Source organism: Lutjanus erythropterus, chromosome 17 (assembly GCF_056507025.1).
Source record: "Lutjanus erythropterus isolate fLutEry1 chromosome 17, fLutEry1.hap2, whole genome shotgun sequence".
NCBI lineage: Eukaryota > Metazoa > Chordata > Actinopteri > Lutjaniformes > Lutjanidae > Lutjanus > Lutjanus erythropterus.
In genome coordinates this window covers 6,584,432-6,603,061 of record NC_139333.1, presented here as the reverse complement: position 1 = coordinate 6,603,061, position 18,630 = coordinate 6,584,432, and the positions used below count along the sequence as shown (strand labels likewise).

The 18,630-nt window shown below is 40.2% G+C and overlaps 1 protein-coding gene across 8 annotated transcripts in view; it reads left to right on the top strand.

The window, feature by feature from the left end:
- Nucleotides 1–420: 420 nt before the first annotated feature.
- The window catches only part of mrtfab (myocardin related transcription factor Ab), a 63,735-nt gene continuing 45,525 nt past the window's right edge, over nt 421–18,630 (top strand). For 5 of the 8 annotated variants that reach the window (XM_084740033.1, XM_084740038.1, XM_084740037.1 and 2 more), the window contains exons 1-3: nt 422–518; nt 1,203–1,264; nt 8,731–8,916. In XM_084740033.1, the coding sequence (XP_084596159.1) occupies nt 8,751–8,916 (166 nt within the window). In that variant the 5' untranslated portion in view covers nt 422–518; nt 1,203–1,264; nt 8,731–8,750. The other 3 variants (XM_084740032.1, XM_084740040.1, XM_084740039.1) reach the window with 3 other exon arrangements.

The window sequence follows — 18,630 nt, the reverse complement described above, 5'->3', positions numbered from 1 at the left end:
TGAGCCTATAAAGTTGCATAAAATAGAAATACTCAAGTAAAGTACGAGTACTTTGAATCTGCACTTGAGTACAGGATTAAATGTACTAAGTTACATTCCACTACTGAGGACAGACAGTAAACTTGTGCTACCCTGTCAGTGATTTACCAACCTGTAGCTCTGCCTCCTGCAGTGCAGGTAGTTGGACACTAGATGGAGCCAGAGACTGTGCAGGGTGTGTGTGTGTAGTTTTATGGGTTGTATGTATCTACGTTTATTTATCTTCTTCATTTCTTCAAGTTAAAAACTATTCATACTATATTGAAGATACTATTGTATCAGACATATGTGGACATAATTCAGCTGCACTCCCTCCCGTTGCAGAGCAGTAAGAAAGGTGTTGTGAAGGAAGTGGGTCTCTGCGTCCCACGCAGAGGAGGGTTTTCCGGTTAAAGTTTCCTTTGTGATTCGGAAGTGGTGGTGTGATGCCAAAGCCGTTTATCCTTACAGACACAACACAACAGTGGCGACCATGAAAAGTAAGCGTGAATATACATAAATATACGTAAATTAAATAGACAGCGTCAGGACATTAGTTAGCTTCCCCATTAGAGAGAACGTGAGAGCAACGTGACTGACAGGAGCTACGCTAGTGAGCAGCTAGCTAACGTAGCGGTTACAGTTAATGGCTGGCTGATGTAGCATGCTAACAGTAGCTAGCTAACTTGGGGTGTCTGACTGTCTGCAGTCAACAGGGATGAGGAGCAGGTTTCTAATGTAGCCGGCGCTAGCAATAAGTACGTTATACTGTAGTTGTCAACATTTCACGTTCATTATGTCGTATATGCGCGACTTTATACACTATATTCACTTAAACTTGCGTTTAGACTGCTCAGGTTAACTCCCACCCAGACATGCTAACAATAGCTTAGCATGTGTATGTTTAGGACAGTGACAGCTGTAGGCTGCTGCCCCATGACATCTGTGGGAAGAAGGGCCTCCTGCAACGTGGATTCGTCTAATATTACCACTTCTCATGGTCATTTTTTAAAACTTCATTTTTGTTAAATTCCTTTCTGCACATGTCCTGATTACAGTGATGATACTCAGCATCATAATCCGCAGAGGACTGGAGCAGGGAAGAGAAAAGGGTTTGGCAGGGAAGGAGAAAAGATATCAGTCATTCTGAAGTGAAGCTTTGCTTTTTCTGTCTCCTTCAACAGAACCGTTCAAAGCTCCGTCCTGCTGAAATGGGAAAACGCCCTTTCTAGATTTAGTGATACAGGTAAGCAACATGATGTTCCCATCAAGCCTTGTTTATGACATGTCAGGGGGGTACTCCATCAACGCTGATAAATAAGTCTGTGCACAATGTAGCCTGATCTAGTCAATCCTAACCCCAAGCCAGCCTTACACAAGCTTGCATTGTGAGCATGCACGGAGAACATAAGAAGCCCAGAACAGCTGTCTGTCAAAAGAGAATGCAATTTCACAAAAAGAAGCGAAAATGAGAGCAGTTTTCTTCTTAACTGCAGAACAAACCTCTAGCTCAAACTATTTGAAGAATATAAAGGGTTCACTCTGCCCCTATAGCTCACTTGGTAGAGCGATTCTAACTCTAGGCTGACCTACATGTCTTTCTCTCATTCCAGAAAATATTGAAAAATTATTAGTTGAAGTAGGAAAATAAAGAAACCGGAGACGTATAAATTGAAACACAGCAGAAGGTCATGGTTTTGACTTAAATGTTTTTTGCCTTCACTGCTTGAACATATGAGCAAATAAATAAATAACTTCTTTACAACTTTGGTATACTTTTTTCTTAAATTTTAAGTGTTAAGCTTTTAGATTAAAAGGTTCATTTTATGTTAAATAACCTATTGGCCTTTGAAGACGGTGAAAGACATAATTTAGTAAACATGTAAATTCATGCTTCGTCACTTAGAAAAATGTCTGAACTTGTGTTTGTACACGGACAGAAGTGATGAGAGAAACACAAAGACATTTGATGGAACTGTCTTCTGAGATTCTGTTTCTGCCCGGCTGGAATTCTCTGACGCAGCTAAATTAAGCTCGACAGTTAGCCTGCCAAGGAGCAGGCTAGCTCAGTGGTATCAGTTACCGTGGTTACTGAGCAGGGATTGCTGTAAGCCACAGTCATGGAACGGATTTCTCACTTAAATGATCCAGACTTATCAAAAGAAGCCAAGCTTTTCCTTTGGCAACGTTGATGGAGTTCATCTCAGGTGGGAACCACATCCTTTACCTCGCTGCTCTCGCTGCTGAGAGGGTGTTGTAAGTCTGTGGTTTTCATGCGTATGATGGTGAAACAAAGCGGCTGTCAGGAGGTGTGTGTGCGTCTCTGTGTGTACCTTCTGTAATTGTGATACATATCTGAAAGGCTAGTGTGGGCGTGTAGAGAGGAATGCTGGAGTACTTTGTATCTCTCTTCAGTGCATTGCACCAGAACTGTACTATACACACTGCATGTCTGAACAGCAGCCCTCTGTTGGGAAAGCGAGGGTGAAGCAATTCATGTTGTAGCATCTCTGGAGAGCCTTATACAGAGGACATGTCTGATAGTGATCACATCTGTGCAGGTCAAATTGATCACTATGAGCAGATAATAACTGTTTTGTTGTTTTTCTTTTGTAATGAAAGTTACCATCTTATTGACATTTATATTAATTACATGGATATAAAGTGATAAAATGGACAGTTTTGCTATTGACTGAAAGGTTATTAACTGTTTTAAAATACAGTACAGCTGTTTCAAATGTGCTTCAAATTAAATTACTGTGGATAATTCAAATGCACTATACTACAGTACTGTATGTAAAATGGGACTTTAGCTTGCTATAGTTTCACTGCTGCAACTCGCTGGCTTGTTTGTGGCAGTCTGTCATAAGCTCTCTGGGAAAACAACTCTTTTTCCTGTCATTATTTCACTGTGCACACACAGCATCAGCCTCAGGTAGCCAGCTGAAAGCAAACGGGTTGCTGTGAGGCAAAGCACAGTATCGTGGGTGTAAAAAATGGAATTGTTATAGTTATATATCTTTTTTTTCATATGTTGTCATGTATGAAAAGACCCAAAATGGACACTGTAAACAGACTACTTGATTATTATCAGCAAATTATTTAAAGATAGGACTTTTTCAAGCTTTTTGTAAACGCAACAGATTGATAGTTTATTGTTGAGTCTCATGCCCAGGACATCAGATACCAATGTTTTGGGTTTATTAAGCGTCTGGAGCACAGCAAAGTATTGAGAAGTTCAGGCAGAGGGGAGGGCCTCTGCAAACATAGCCACCACCACAAGCCTCTTCTGGGTCGTAAGTGATAATTGAAATAAATTATGTTTCAGACTCAATACATTGTTTTTTAGTTAAATGTTGCATTATGTCTCTAAACAGCATTTGTGTAGGAATAATTCTGTCCCAAGCTTTTGTTCCATATAAACAGTTGATCACTGTAACAGTGATCAGTATCAGCGGTTTCTGCTGCATTTGAAAGGATCCACTGTGTGACACCTGGGTCACTGTAGAGTCTTGGGCCCCGTTTGGCTCGATTAATGAGGCATCACTGTGTTCACAGCTGAGATATGAAGCCACAAATACCCTTCTGACGTCTTGTTGACAGGAGATATGCATCTCAAAGTGAGGCGTTGCACTGAGACACAGATCACATGCTGTCTTGAAGGCACTACAGACATTATCTGGCTCGTCACATCAGTAGCTTGCACTGTTTTTAATTATACGCTATGTCCTTCTAGTAATGCATTATCCAGTGTTATTGCATGCCTTTGTTGAATACTCAAATCTGATTGGTCAATTCTGGCATTCTATGGTCAGTTATTTCTGAATAGAAGTCTATGGCTATGAATAACATACGATTGCTATGGAGACGGCTCTGATTATAAACTCTAGAGGACTAAGTGGAAGCAATAAGTTCATTTTTCATCTATATTTGGTGTCAATTTATTGATTTTTTAGTAAGTAGCAGTGTAATAAGTAGGATAATGCACATTGAGCAGGTCATTATTGCAAAATAAACCCTGACAGGGTGATGCTGGTCGAGGAGGGGTCTTGAATGATCCTTACTTAATTAAGAAGTGTTTTGCCATACTGCACCAGTCTGACCTTTCGCTCTTGATTGAATGCTATCTTTTAGCACCACTGAATTTGACTATCATGTCACTATCCTTTTTTTAAACCGGTTTCCTTGTTTGCTTTCTCAGTTTGAGTGGAAAGGCTTGTGACTCTCTTTGCCAGACCTGTTTTGACTGTTCACATGTGTCACGTGCGATTTCGAGGTTATAATATGAACAGCTCAAAATGTACCTGCAAAGCTCCTGTCTTTATGCTTTTGCTGCTGAGTTTGAGCTCCTCCTGGACGCGGGTGAAGTAGATTAGCAGATGCACTTGAGGATTTACTCATTGATGCGGTCATGACAGTGTAATGGCAAGGACCTTGACTGAAGGGTATCAGGCGGTGAAAGATTTCTCTAAGACATATGTAGTGACATTTGTTTTAATATCACTGTCATGCCTATATGAGGTATTATAATGTCATCCCATCATCCCAAAATCATGCTACGCTAAAATCCATATGACATTTTGGCGCCTGTCTCATTACCTGTACACAGTGCAGTGCAGCTACATAGTGAACCTCAGTATTTGTTTGGTGCTGAATGAAATGTCCTGTATGTAGCATTGAGTGTCACCAAATGTCAAGGTGCTGTCAGCTGGTGTCAGAAAACAGGTAACAGATAGATCCTGTTTGTAGGGTCACAGATTTTTTTTTTCATTTTAATTTGAAATTTAAGTTTCCTCATGCAGTAAATACCTCTGCCAGACAAAATTATGTCACATGAGACTGTCAATTAATTATCCATTACTAAATTTTTAATTAGTTAAATTATGCCTATTATGAATTATTTGAACTATTTTCATTATTGATTAATCTGTCAGTAATATTCTCGAGTAATCAATTATTTGTTTGACAAAATGGTCAGAAATGTTGATCACTGTTTCCTAAAGCCCACGGTGATGTCCTCATATGTCTTCTTTTGGCCACAACCCAAAGATAAACAGTTTAATGTCATAAAAGAATTTATGAAAATATTCACATCTGGGAAGCTGAAAGCAGATAATTTGGTCATTTTTTTCTTAAAAAATGACTCAAAGTGATTAATTGCTTATCAAAGTAGTGTTGTATTTGCACTAGTTCCAAAAAAGTTCAAATGATACCCTACAGAGCACAAAATTCTAAATATTTCCTATGGGAAATAAGTTGTATTCTGATAGGTCTGTAGATATGTCTGTTTTCATATAATAAGACATATATAATATATATAAAAAGAAGAGTTATACTTTATTCTACCAAGTATTGCATAGATTCTTAAATGTTTTAAATTTGGTTTGATAAAACTTGCAGACATCCTGAGGCCGCTGACATCAAATGTGCATTTAGGGTGTCATGTGGTTAGTGTGCCGCTATTCAGACATGTGTGCACGCTGGCATTTGATTGTGAGAGAGAGAGAGAGAGAAGAGTGACATCTCAGACAACACTGCCTCATTGTTTTCAGGCCCGCTGTGCAGCAGTGACAGAATCCCCATCAGAACCCCACGGCTAGAAAACACATATTTGCAGAGAGAGCAGGAGAGAGATCAACAACACGCCACACAGCGGCGGGCCGGCCGGCCTCTGTAAACAACCATTAGTGATGTGCGGCCCAAGTTACTGGACCTGTTCAGTCCAGAGGAGTGTTTTCGCAAAGAAAGAGAACCAGTTCCACCAGGCTTCCACCAGTAAATCAGGAAAATTTCTTTTATAGAGCAGGTGTAAATAAATTTGACCTGTGTCACAATGGAAGCACATCCCTCCACATTAGCCTAATCTCAGACAGGTTTGTGTTGAGGCTTTGCTTCACTCAGCTCAGCCTGTTTGTATTACAGATGTACCTGCCGGTCTGAGACACGGTGTTCCTCTCCAGCAGTCACTGTACTGTGAACACCACCATTATGACACAGTTGCTGTCATTTGAGTCTAATGTAAATAGGGATGAGTGATAACTTACTACAGTAACAAAGGCTATCAAATTTATTAACAATTCACCATCTTTAAACAAGACATTTTGTCATGTCATGGTCAGAATAGGACAGGTGTAAATAATAAAATTAATCATGCCTAAATTCCAATTAGCTGCTTTAGTTTCAGGCTCTTGGTATTGTGTGTGGTGGGTCACTGTCACACTGTGTTGACTTAATGGGACACTTGAACAGATCAGAGCCATGGATAATGTTATTAGTTACACCTGTGCTTTTGCTGTTATGAAAAGTCAGACTGTCTGCTGTGAAAAAGGCCTCTTCTGAGCAAGCTTAAGAGCTTTTACACAGCAGTCATATTCTAATAGAGCTGCAATGATTAATCGACTTTAAAATTAATAGTCAGCTATTGTGATTTATCAATTTAATCATTTCAGCTTCGTAAATGTGAATGTTTTCTGATTTCTTTGCTCCTTTCTGACAGTAAACTGAATATCTTTGGGTTATGGACAAAACAAGACATGTGAGGACATCGTCTTGGGCTTTGGGAAACACTGACTGACATTTTTCACAATTTCCTGACATTTTATCGACCAAAGAACTAATCGATTAATCAAGTAAATACTCAACAGATTATTCAATTATGAAAATAATCATTACAGGAAAGACTTGAAAAACAAGCCCAAATGTTGAGTCAGAGTCATGATGTGGCTTCACTGCAAAATCTCTGCTACACTAAAATGGAATGGGACTTAATTAGTATGATCAGTAACACCCGTGTTTACCCCAGACTGGACAACCTAGCTGTCCATTATGTGCTCCCAGTACCATGGTCCTCTGTCTTTATATAAACAAACCTTTCTCATTTTCCCTTCAATATTTTAGTCCTCATATGTGTAATAGGGCTGCAACCAAAGAGTATTTTTCTTATTGATTATTCTGCCAATTATTTTCATGATTTCATTGATCAGTCTATTGTTTAGTCTATATCATGTCAAAACTCGGGCCTGACCAGTACTGGATTTTTTGGGCCCAAAACCCAAAGTCTCTTCATTTGTTGTTATGAATGATATAGAAAAGCAGCAAATCCTTACATTTAAGTAGCTGGAACCAGAAAAGAGTTACACATTTTGCTTGAGAAATGATTAAAGTGCACAATTTTCTTTTGATAGACTAATCAATGAATCAACTTATTATTGCAGCTGTATTGTGCATAATGTGCTGCTGTATGCACCATCCAAAACTTTCTCTTGGAAGTCTCTGTCTTGAGGCTTGTGTTAGGCTGAATTGTCTGGAGTTGGTTCAGGTTGTTCGGCTCACTCAAGCTTTTCACACTAAGCCCCGTTTCAACTTTCAACTCAGCTTTCAACTTTACCTTAACTATCCCCAATGGGCATTTTGTCTGGCAGCCAGATGTAACGCTGAACACACACAGACACAAACATAGTCATCTTTAATAGCTTCATTTATGAAATGCCTTCAGTTCTGAGGCTAAGTTATTAGATGTGTTAAATATATGGAAATTGCTCTGAGGTTGTTAAGAAGTAAAATGAAAAAAAATCTATAAACAGTTCTGTCTGTCTCTCTAAAGCAGCGGCCACAGCAACAGTTGTAAAAGCTCAAACATGCAAATTCTTCCCTGATGGCTGATTTAATCCCCTAGCCTACAGCCCTGCATTCTTCCACTTTCCCCAGTTGTTTGTGTGTGTGTCTGTGTGTGTGAGGGAGACAGACAGAAGAACAGACAGACAGAGGAAAATAGACTTGTTCAGTTTCCTTGGATGAGCTTTTTGACTTGTTACAACCCGTAAAAGTGCCTCGGGCACCGTTTGTCTTCTTTTATTCCATGGCTGTGTTTAATACTCAGCTGTGATTGGCCAATGCGGACAGTATGATGTAGTAAATCTCCAGTTGCATTACACTTTTTTACTGATGAACCGGTAGAACAAACCTTTTGTGGGAAAATACATTGTGTGTCTGAGGCAAATGGAATAAAGGAGGTACTTAGGATATTAGATCTAAAACCTTACTACATTTTGCACAGGAAAGTACCACATGTATACCTACGCACATACAAACTGACTCACGTGTTGTGGTGCCACAGTGCTCTAGCTAGCAGTTAAAGCCATGTCTTATTTTCCTAGCACTATCTGTATATTTTATTCCTATAAACTGACACATGGCTAGAAAGACACCACAAAATGAAAACACCATTGGGCGTATGTAAAATGTTACTGACTGTGATGCTGATGTTTGCTGTTTTGCATCAAACATAAGCCGGCCAGTCTGTGTGCTCAATAGCGAAATCATAAGCTGTTGACCTCTCAGATAATAAAATTCCTACTCTGCATACTGAAGTTTTTCTAAGTCTTAGCTTATTAAATACCACACTGATGTTCTAAATTAGATACAGAGATAAAAGTAAATCAGGTCCACAGCAACAAAACACATTTTAGCCCCTCAGGAAAGGTTCATCTAAGAAAATCTAAATCAGTTGAAGTGTACACAATATTTCAGTGTTTGCTGCTCCTGCTGTTTCTCCAAACTGGAGGCATGCTGACTACCATCTACTGTTGTTAATACACTAACGATGGATAAATACCTCACACAAACCCACTTCAAAAAAAACATGAACTATCCCTTTAATGCCACACAGAGCCTGATAGTTAATAAAGTATTGATGTCCTATTTTTACGGCAGGTCTCTCCATCACCCTGGCAATGCTACAGCCACAGAAAGGGGAGGAGCCAAGTCCTGGCAGCATGGAAGTCGCCGGGATGCCAGGCTTGGCCCCGAGCCCTCAGAGTGAGGCCGTGACCAGCGAGCTTCAGGAGCTGTCCCTTCAGCCTGCGCCCGACCCGATGCCTCTACAGGAGAGAAAGAATGGTGAGACTGTGTTGCATGCACGCTTTTTGTTCGTTCAATCACCACATTTTGGTATTTGGTTTTGGAGGCATTCAGGCTCAAATTTTGCAGCAGAATAGTCCAACGAATGTAAATGCTGGTGTTTACCTCATAAGTGATGGTTTGGAGGGTCAAATTATTACTAGCCTGGTAACTTCTCAGACTTGTATAAACTGCTGTCCAGTCTTTGGGCTTTTAAAATAACCCCTTTGCATTTTTCTGTGGAGAACTATCTTTGACTTGAACACTGCTTTAGGCAGACAAATGTGACAGCACTGTTTACATGTGAAAATAACACCGTAGTATATACAGAAGTGTTTTCAGGTTTCCAGTCCACTCTCATGTTCTTCCCTTCTTTTTTGGTGGTCAAACAATATTGTGCATCACTACCTTATGGGATGCACGTTTTTGGATTTTTGTCGATATCCATTATGCAAATATTTTCTAACTCATTTTGACCAATAGCCGACGCTGACTTCAGAAACCCTTCACACCGCAGACGTACTCGCATCACGTGCGCAAAGTGCCACCTTATCGCCATTTTGAGCTGATTCAGATACGCATGTCTGATGCATTTATCTGCGGATATTGATGACGCGCTGATAATTATGTGCACCCTTGACAGCCATCATCTGGTGCAGACAGATACTGCCTGCTTGTGTTGCTTCTCAGCACGTTAAACCTCAGTGTCCCACAGTTTTTTCGTCTGAGCTCCTGGGTGAATGTAGTGGAAACACATCACTCTACAAACCTCGTAGGCCAGCACTCCTGCTTCCAGCTCAAGTGAATATTTTGGCGAAGCACTAGTCATCCTTCACAGAGATGGCCTATTTCCAACATAAATTCCTCCCAGCTAAAAAGCGTGCACGGGAGAACATGTTACATAAGTTGAGGTTAAGTAGAAAGTGGGGGAAAAAAACATTTATCTGAGAGGCAGAAGTTAAATGTCAGATGTTTGTCTGTACGTCTTGTTCATTTGTCAGCGGAGAGCTTACCTCACTGCAGAGGGTGGTAAAGTGGGAGAGACATGAAGGTTTAAGTGCTGAGGTGAAACTGTGTGTGTGTGTGTACAAGGCTGTGTGTGGCAGTGAAGTCTCCAGAAAGAAGGGAGTGAAGAAGAAGCTGCTGTACCTAATTGGCTTGCTCCGCTGCGCTGACCTCCTGTTGCAGTAGATTAGACTGTGCTGCACGTTCGCTGTGTAAGGCTCTGTAGGCCTTTTTTGTGTCTGGAGTGAGCTCAGAGCTTAGAGCACTTGGCACTCTGTGCAGGGTGACGTGCAGCAGCTTCCAATCGGTTTGAATCATGGTGGAAAAGTTGACTTTGCTGCATTTATGGATCTGGTCTGTTTAGGTTCACACAGCCAAATTACAGGAACATCAAAGCTTAAATGAAAGTCACAAGCACTGAAAAATAGCTTGTTTATTGGAGTTTTATTAACATGGCTAATGTGAGCTTTTGGTGACAGCAGTTTAAATGTCCTGTGTCAAAGATTTCCAGGGATTTACTGGCAGAATATCTTTACATTAGTGTATGATCACCTGAAAATAAGAATCATTGTGTTTTGTTACCTTAGGAATTAGCTCTTTATATCTGCAGAGGGCACGGGTCGTCTTCCATGGAGTCTGCCACGATGCAACAATAAGGACTGCCCACTTACCCAGGAAAAGTAAAAATGCAGTTTCAGTGTTGAAAAAGAATTAAACTATTAAACTATATTGATAAATGATTAACCGTTTAAGTAATTTTTCATGCACAATAGCAGAAAATGCCGTTTTCACCCTCTCAAGGATGGAGATTTCCTGTTTTTCTCTGTTTATTATTATATTAAACTGAATATCTTTGGGTTTTAGACTGATAAAACGAGACCTTTGAAGACATCACCTTGGATTTTGAAAAACCGGGATTGATATTTTTCACTATTTTCTGACATTTCATAGATATTGCAGCCCAAGATTAAACAGGACAGTTAGCTTAAGTCTTTGTGTTTATTTGATAACCATTAATAAAGAACACAGTTTGTACAGAGGCAAATAAAAATTCTGATTGGATTGTCTACATTATATTATTATTAGGGCTGTATATTGGCAAGAATCAGGTGATTCAATACGCATCCCGATACTGGTGTTAGGATTTAATATGTTGTGATATATTGCAGAATTGTAAGCATCACAGAATTGAAAGATGCAATACAGATTAGTTTGCCTTGTAATCTAAATATCTTTGGGGTCTTGACTTTTCACTTTGACTGTCACTTAGAGCTTGGAAATTATTTAAAACAACCATTATTTTAGGCTGCTCTTATTTTATTGCTTCCATGATTCTTGTTATGTTTTTTTGTCTAAGCACCAGCAACTGCTTGCATGCAGATGTAAACATCTTTCTCCATAAACCCATACACTCTCTTTTGAGGTTGTTTCCTGTTGTCAGCTCTGATTATGTATCATGTAAAAAAACACACACACACACTGCAACTGGGTTGATAAAAGATCAAGAAAAGCATCGTCAGTTGATCTGGTGCAGCTATGCAGTGCCACATGAGATCAAAAAGCATCAATCTCAGCTGACCCCAAGCAACTACTAAACTGCTCTAAACATATGTGGTGTTAATGAACCCTCGCTTTTAGGCCAAAACTGAGGCATATGATTGTACACATATAAGAGTAGGTGCACTTTGGTCTGTGCTACTTAAAGTAAAACAAGTCTGTTGGATAAGCAGAGATATGAGAGCATTGGTCAGACCTGGGATAGTGTAACTGTTACTTATACACATACACACGCCTTGCATTATCAGTAGCCACATTGGCCATTGTTCTCATCAGGGCGTTGGCCACCTGGTTAGGTAGAGGCACAGTCGATTGACCTGCAGTTGGTTTGTCTGAAGAGAAGGGTTTGGCAATGTTGGACCAGTAAATGATTTACCATCTATAGGAGGGTCCAGTAACACTTACAATAAAAATCAAGCGGTAGAACAGAAGTTGAAGCACAGTGCAGCAGCTAACTGTAGACTGCAATGAAAGTAATAAAACCAAAAGACGCTTTATTTATGGTTCATGAGCAACATTTAAGTGATGTTTACATCCTTTCAGAAATGTTTAAGAATTTCCTGGTGACAAGTAGTCACAGGACCATGTTTACCTCACAGGAACACACAAAAGCACACACTCTCTCACACAGCCTCAGGCCACCACTCCCAAATTTAAACAACCTCTGCTCTTGTTGGCCTGTTCCTCACACACTTCATTCTGTTAGCCAGAAGCAGACATGTTGCTGCAGGCACTGCTGTAGCTGCATGAACATACTTTCAGAGCACTGCAGAGATGCGTCACATGTGACTGTATGTGCATTTCTATGTGCATACATTTGTAGGGGTGGAAGTAACTAATTACAAGTACTGAAATTACTAGTCTTTTTTTTGGGGTACTTGTACTTTTATGATTATTTTTACTCCTATTTAAGTATGCATTGCACTGTGTAATCTACTTAGTATCTTTCAAAATCACAGTTGATTAAGCCTACAATTTGAAATAATATTCAAAACCTTTCACCTGCATAGTTTCCAATAAGGCTATCCAATGGCAAATGGGCCAGTGAAAACTATGACATATAGATGAGAAAAAAAAACACTGCAGCAGGCACATGAGTTTGGAGTAATTTAGGAGTGCAAGTAATCATTATTTTCATTGTTGGTTAATCATTAATTGTTGATTATTTTCCCGATTCATCAATTAGTTGTTTGTTCTGTAAAATGTTAGAAAATAGTAAAAAATGTTCACTGTTTTCCAGAGCCCAAGATTACGTCCTCAAATGTCTTATGTCAAAAACCCAAAGATATTCTGTTTATTGTCAAAAAGGAGTAAAGGAACCAGAAAATATTCACACTGAAGTCCCTGAAATCAGAGAATTTTGGCATTTTTTTAATCAAAAAATGACCCAAAATAATTAATCAATTACCAGAAAAGTTGCTGATTAATTGTATAATTGATGATTAATTGGTTGTTGCAGCTCTAGAGTAATTTAGACTGAAGATTTGGAGAACAAAAATACCTCTCTTTTGAATACCTGATATTGATAATGCATTAAACATCAACACTAGAAAAAGATCTAACATTCTGCATACTTTTTGAGAAGAATACCTTTATTGAAGTATTTTTAACACCAGTAGTTGTACTTGTAGTTGAGTAATATTTCAGTAATGTACAAACAGAATGGAATGCCCTCATAGTAAATCTTATCACAGCTTTATCTCCGACAACATGTTATGCAATGTGTTTATAGCGCAAGGTTCCTTCCTCAGTCATGCACTCAGTGCTGGGACATTTATTGTTAAACACACACGTGTGTGTGTGTGTATATATAGAGAGAGGTGACATGTTTTTCAGGATGAGGATCAGAGACAGATGTTTAGGTCCTTGTACATGAGTGTGTGTGAGAGCTGTGATTCAAGACTTAAAGGCTGACAAAGAATGGCCTCAAAAACAATTTACATTTCCTGTCTTCCCTGTCACAAACTTGCTTCTGTGTTGTTTCATAGAAAACAAAAGCATTCATGCTCTGCTAATGTGACAGAGAAATAATTCAAAACTTTGAGGTGGAGAAGCTAGTTTTGAGTGTGGGAGTGTGGGCTGCAGCGGCGGCGGCAGCAGCAGAGGAAGGAGGAGGAAGGGGAAGAAGAGAGGAGGGGGAGGTCATGTCTGTAATGGCTGTATTGCATAACTTCGCTGAGAGGGAACAGAAGGAAAGCGAGGGAAAATGGAAAGCTAGAAAGGAGGGGGCGTGTTGCTTGTACTTGAGGAGGTGAGGCTTGGCACCAGCTTATTTACTCATTTTCAATTTTTTAACTTCCATACCGGCTGAGAGAGTGCAGAGGAGTGACCAAAAGTTTGTCTTTTTCAAGAAGTGCATGGGAGTGAAGCAGAGGTGTTAACCTCAGAGAGGGCTGAAACCTCTGGGTGGACCTTGTTGTTATCCAAGGAGCAATAAGGGACAGACCTACATACGCCCTCTCTCTGTCGGGGCGTGCACACACTTGCAGACACACAGTCAAGAGAAAGGGAATGTGAGGTGCACTGCTACCTGTGGAGTAACAGCTGCCGGTGAGGGGAAAACGTATTTCATGTGGCTTTTCTCTTACTGGAACTTCTCTCCAACCTTCTACTGCTGTTGTATATTTTTTTCCCCAACGCTATTCATTGTGCTGCTTCTGTTGGGAGTATGAATCGCTAATCTTGCCGGGAGGGTGAAGCTCCCCTTCAGCATGGTGCAAAGGGATATGACTATCCAGTCAGGTAAAGTCCATTTGAGTATGCTGTGTTCTGCTTTCACGCCTTTGTGTCTGATGAACATAATTGAAAGTTACCTGTGAAGTAAGGTGAGCTTTGCTGGCTACAGGTGAGCTGTGAGCTGTTGAATGCATCAGTTAATGTTAAGTGTATTGACACTGCAGTCTCAAGTGTTGATACATTTGTTTGAATGAGACTGGCTGCTCTGCACTGATGGCTGCAAAAATGTGCTGTAGCATTTAGGGTTAGAAATAGAGCTGCATTTAATGGTTATATTCATTGTTGATTAATTTGTTGATTAAATGATTAGTTGTTTGTCAGAAAATGGTGAAAAATATTGAACAGTGTTTCCCAAAGTCCAAGATGATGTCCTCCAATGTCTCATTTTGCTCACAATGCAAAGATATTCAGTTTACTGTCATAAAGGAGTCAAGAAACCAGAAAATATTCATATTTAAGAAGCTGGAATTAGAGAATTTTGACTTTTTTAAAAAAAAAAACTACGCAGACTGATTAATCAATCATCAAAATAGTTGGCAGTTAATTTAATAACCGATTAATCATTGCAGCTGTACTCGTCGTTTATCACAGTTTTACTGGAAGCTTGCATAATGAGGTTGATTTTGACTGCAGCTACAATGTATTAATTCTATTAAAGAAAACATACGCTGCAAACTTCCAGATGTTACCAAATTGCTCAATGATATGGAGTCTGTTCACAATGAAAGCAGTTCTTTCAGAAGTCTGAGTTAGTGGTGAATGGAACAAACACTGTGTAGTGTAAATGTAGTTTTCAGGGTGTTACCACAGAGGGTCCTCAGAGCAAATTGAACAGGCAGGGCAGTGAGGCCAGGTTTTGGGGGGGCTCTCCTGAGCAAAACATGGTCGGGTTAGGGTGTTGAGAAGGTCGAAGGTGTGATTGGTGGACTTCCCCCCCCCCCCCACCCCCCAACTCAATCCAGCTGTCAGCTATCCGGCCGAAGCACCGCTGCTCCCCGAGGGCTGCCTCCAGGCCAGGTGCCAGGATCCAGTCATGGTTGGAGAGTTGGAGGTTAGCTGAGGGTGGAGGAACAAAGAGCACAGCCCGGGCTCACTGATGGAGACTAAGGGGGAAAAGTGGGTTAGAGGCGTCACAGGCTCTGCTCCAGATTTAAGTGGAGATGACCCACTCATTCCAGTCAGAACAGATTGTTCCAGATCATAACACGGACTACGGCTGCTACTGCCGAGACGGATTGTAAATGATAAATGCAATGAGACAGTGTTTTATCTGTGCCAGCACTGTCCTCAGTTTGAGTGGACGGGGATTTGTAATCATGTGCCTCTGTGGCACAAGATTCTGCAGATTCTGGTTCCAACCAAATGCCATAGCATTTGATTTCAGTAATTATTGCACCTACAACCTATATCAGGGGTCTGGGAAGAAATTAACTCTTATATGCATTGTGACTCTCTCTTGAGAGATTATTAATCGATGCTGAAAAGTCAGTAATCAGAAATCTAAAAACCCATTTCAAGATTTTTAGGCCAGGACTACAGCACCTACAGTACAGTGCAGCACTACAGTACTTCATTATGATGCTGCTTTTTCATATATTTTTCCTTTTTTCCCTAAACCAAGTAGTTTTGTTGCCTGAACCTAACCAAATTGCAACTTAAAACTGAAAATAATAATAAAAAAAAACACTACCATCAAATCTTAGTCTCTTGGGTCAGGACTTGAACACCTCTCCACAACAAGAAAATGGGCTTGTGCTTACAAGTCACCATACCTTGTTTAACTGCCATGTGCCTGTTTGTACCTGGGTGCAAATAGACACTCCGTTTAAAGTTTTTGCACCCTCATCTTGGTGTGAGCTACAGAATCACCTGAAGCTAAGATTATTTTGTCAGCAGGATACAGGACTGTTTGACCACCAAATTCATCCTGTTTGATGTAATTTGCTGTTTGTTTTTATGTGCGTTCCTAGTTTCTTTTATGTGAATTCATTTGATTGTTCTTTTATGTGGAATTTTTTATGCTGCTGTCTTGGCCAGAGCTCCATTGAAAAATCTCATTGGGAATATTCCTGGTAAAATAAAGGCTAAATAAAATACAAGCAGTGAGTGGGACAAATCAAACAAATTAGCTGTTGTTGTGGGAAGCTTACACTGAAAACCTGGAGACTCTTGCACAGGCAATGACTATGAATATGAGACCCTGACTAGAATACTGACATTTTTATTGATTGGTTTTATTTTCGTCACAGTGAAGAAACTGTCTTGACTGTTAAAGGAATATTGGTCTTTGAACAAGATACCAGTTTTGAACTACAGCTAGGTTGCCACGGTGAGTCAAGATGAACAAAAATGGAAGCATGGCTGGTCGTCTAAATGTGAGCAGAGACTGGGATTCATGTGGTTAAATGTTGGGTGAAGATCTGGTTAACTACAGCTTAAAATTCCATGAGTGAGGTTTGGGATTTGAATGACTTCATCATCCAGACTTGCAAGCATCAAGAGATAAAGATCATTCATCCCCACCCTTTCATAATGATAATAGATGGGCCGTAGCTTACACCACGATGTTGTGTCATTAGTGCTGGGCTTTCTGCTTGTCAGGCACCAGAAAACAATCACTTTTCCATTTGAAATTAAAAATACTAATGCGGTCTGATCCCACACAGACAGACGCTTTGCTGCAGGGTGACATTTAAGATACGATAGCGAGATATGTAGCCTGTCTGAGGCTAGCCTAGCCCAGCAGTGATTCAGGGAGGCTGATGGTACTGTTATGTAACAGATTGGGAGGCAGCCAGCAGCAGAGGCCCCACAGCACTCTGTCAGGCTGAGAGTAGGAGGGGAGCAGAGAGGGACGAATGAGAGAGAGAGAGAGAGAGAGAGACTGATGGATGGCAAGAAAGAGGAGGAATAAGTATGGAGAGCAGAGAAGAGAGTGAAGACATGTAAAATTAGAGAGTCAAGGAAAAATAAAACCATAAATATGTTCTGTTGAAGTGGACATGGGGAAGGAAGGGAGGAGGGGAGTTATGTTTCAGTCTAATCCAAACACACAGCTGCAGCAAACACAATCCAGCTGTGTGTCTCCTCGCCTCTCTGCCAGTGACTCTGTCAAGCATTAGATAATCTCCATGTTCCCAAGGCAATCAAAGACATAAGACATCAAAAAGAATAAACCAGTTTCAGGTTGGGCATGAAAAAGTAATGACATAAAATTATTATACCACATAATATTGCCATGACAACAGGAATACACATGTTGGGATACTGTTTTTACACCATAATTAGTGCATATATGCACTTTTTTTAAACATGGCTAAACCAGCTAAAAATAAGCAGTTGATGCTTTGTCTGTTGCTAGTTGACAAGTTGGGGGGTTGTCTGATGTGGATTGGAAAGCTGAGACTTCACTCATTTGTGCAGGACAGTTTTTAAAAGTCTCTGTGTGTTCAGCTCTCAGTACTTTTGTAGCTTGTAACTGAATCTCTGTGGTTTTAAGTTTAGTTTCTCTCCTGTGTCGTTTGTGTTTTCAAGTGTTCAGCTAACAGGAGTCATGTTAAGTTGTTACTGATAAAACCCAAGATTTCCTGATTTTGCTGCTTCATAATAAAAGCTTTTAGATAACACAATGATGGGGGACTTTTATTGTGAAGAATTTATAAGAAATAAAATGTTTTTCATTCTCAAATGCTCGACTAAAGGCGAACACTTCATTAGTAAACACACTCTTTTAAGCGGATGCAAACTCGTATGTGTATGAAAGGTTACTGAAGACAAAAGCCAGATGGTAATGGATATTCATGAGTTTGTTGTCCAGTGTAAACGGGGCTTTAAATTACCACACAAATCTCAGTTTTTCAGTCACATTGCGAAATAGGCTGAATCTAAACACCAAATGTCGTAGTTTTTGGTGAATGTAAACAGCTTTCAGCCTGATAAACATGCAGGCAGAAGCGTATTTATGCAACTGAGGCAAGTTTTGCGAGAGGTTTAAATCTTACATGTGTCCAGCACACCACGCACACACCCACAGACTGTGCATGACTCACCAGCACACACACACAATCAGACACACACACTCTTCGCAACTCATGTCACTGTCAGGACCTGGACATGCACTTGCATGCTTTGGTAGCCTTCCACTTTCACAGTGTGTCCTGACAGCACGGTATTTCAACAAGCACTAACACACTCACATCTTTGATTTGTTATCCAGTAAATTCCTGTTAGATAATGAGAAGTGAGACAGACTCGCTCAGATCTGTAGCCCAAAGCTAAAGAAAAGCGCTGTATCAGCTTCGTAAGGCTTCTCGTAGCAACAGGAACATGGTGCTTGCCTGCACACCCACAGGTACAAGCCCACTCATGTAGCTCAGAGATCTTTAAAGATACACACACACACACACACACACACAC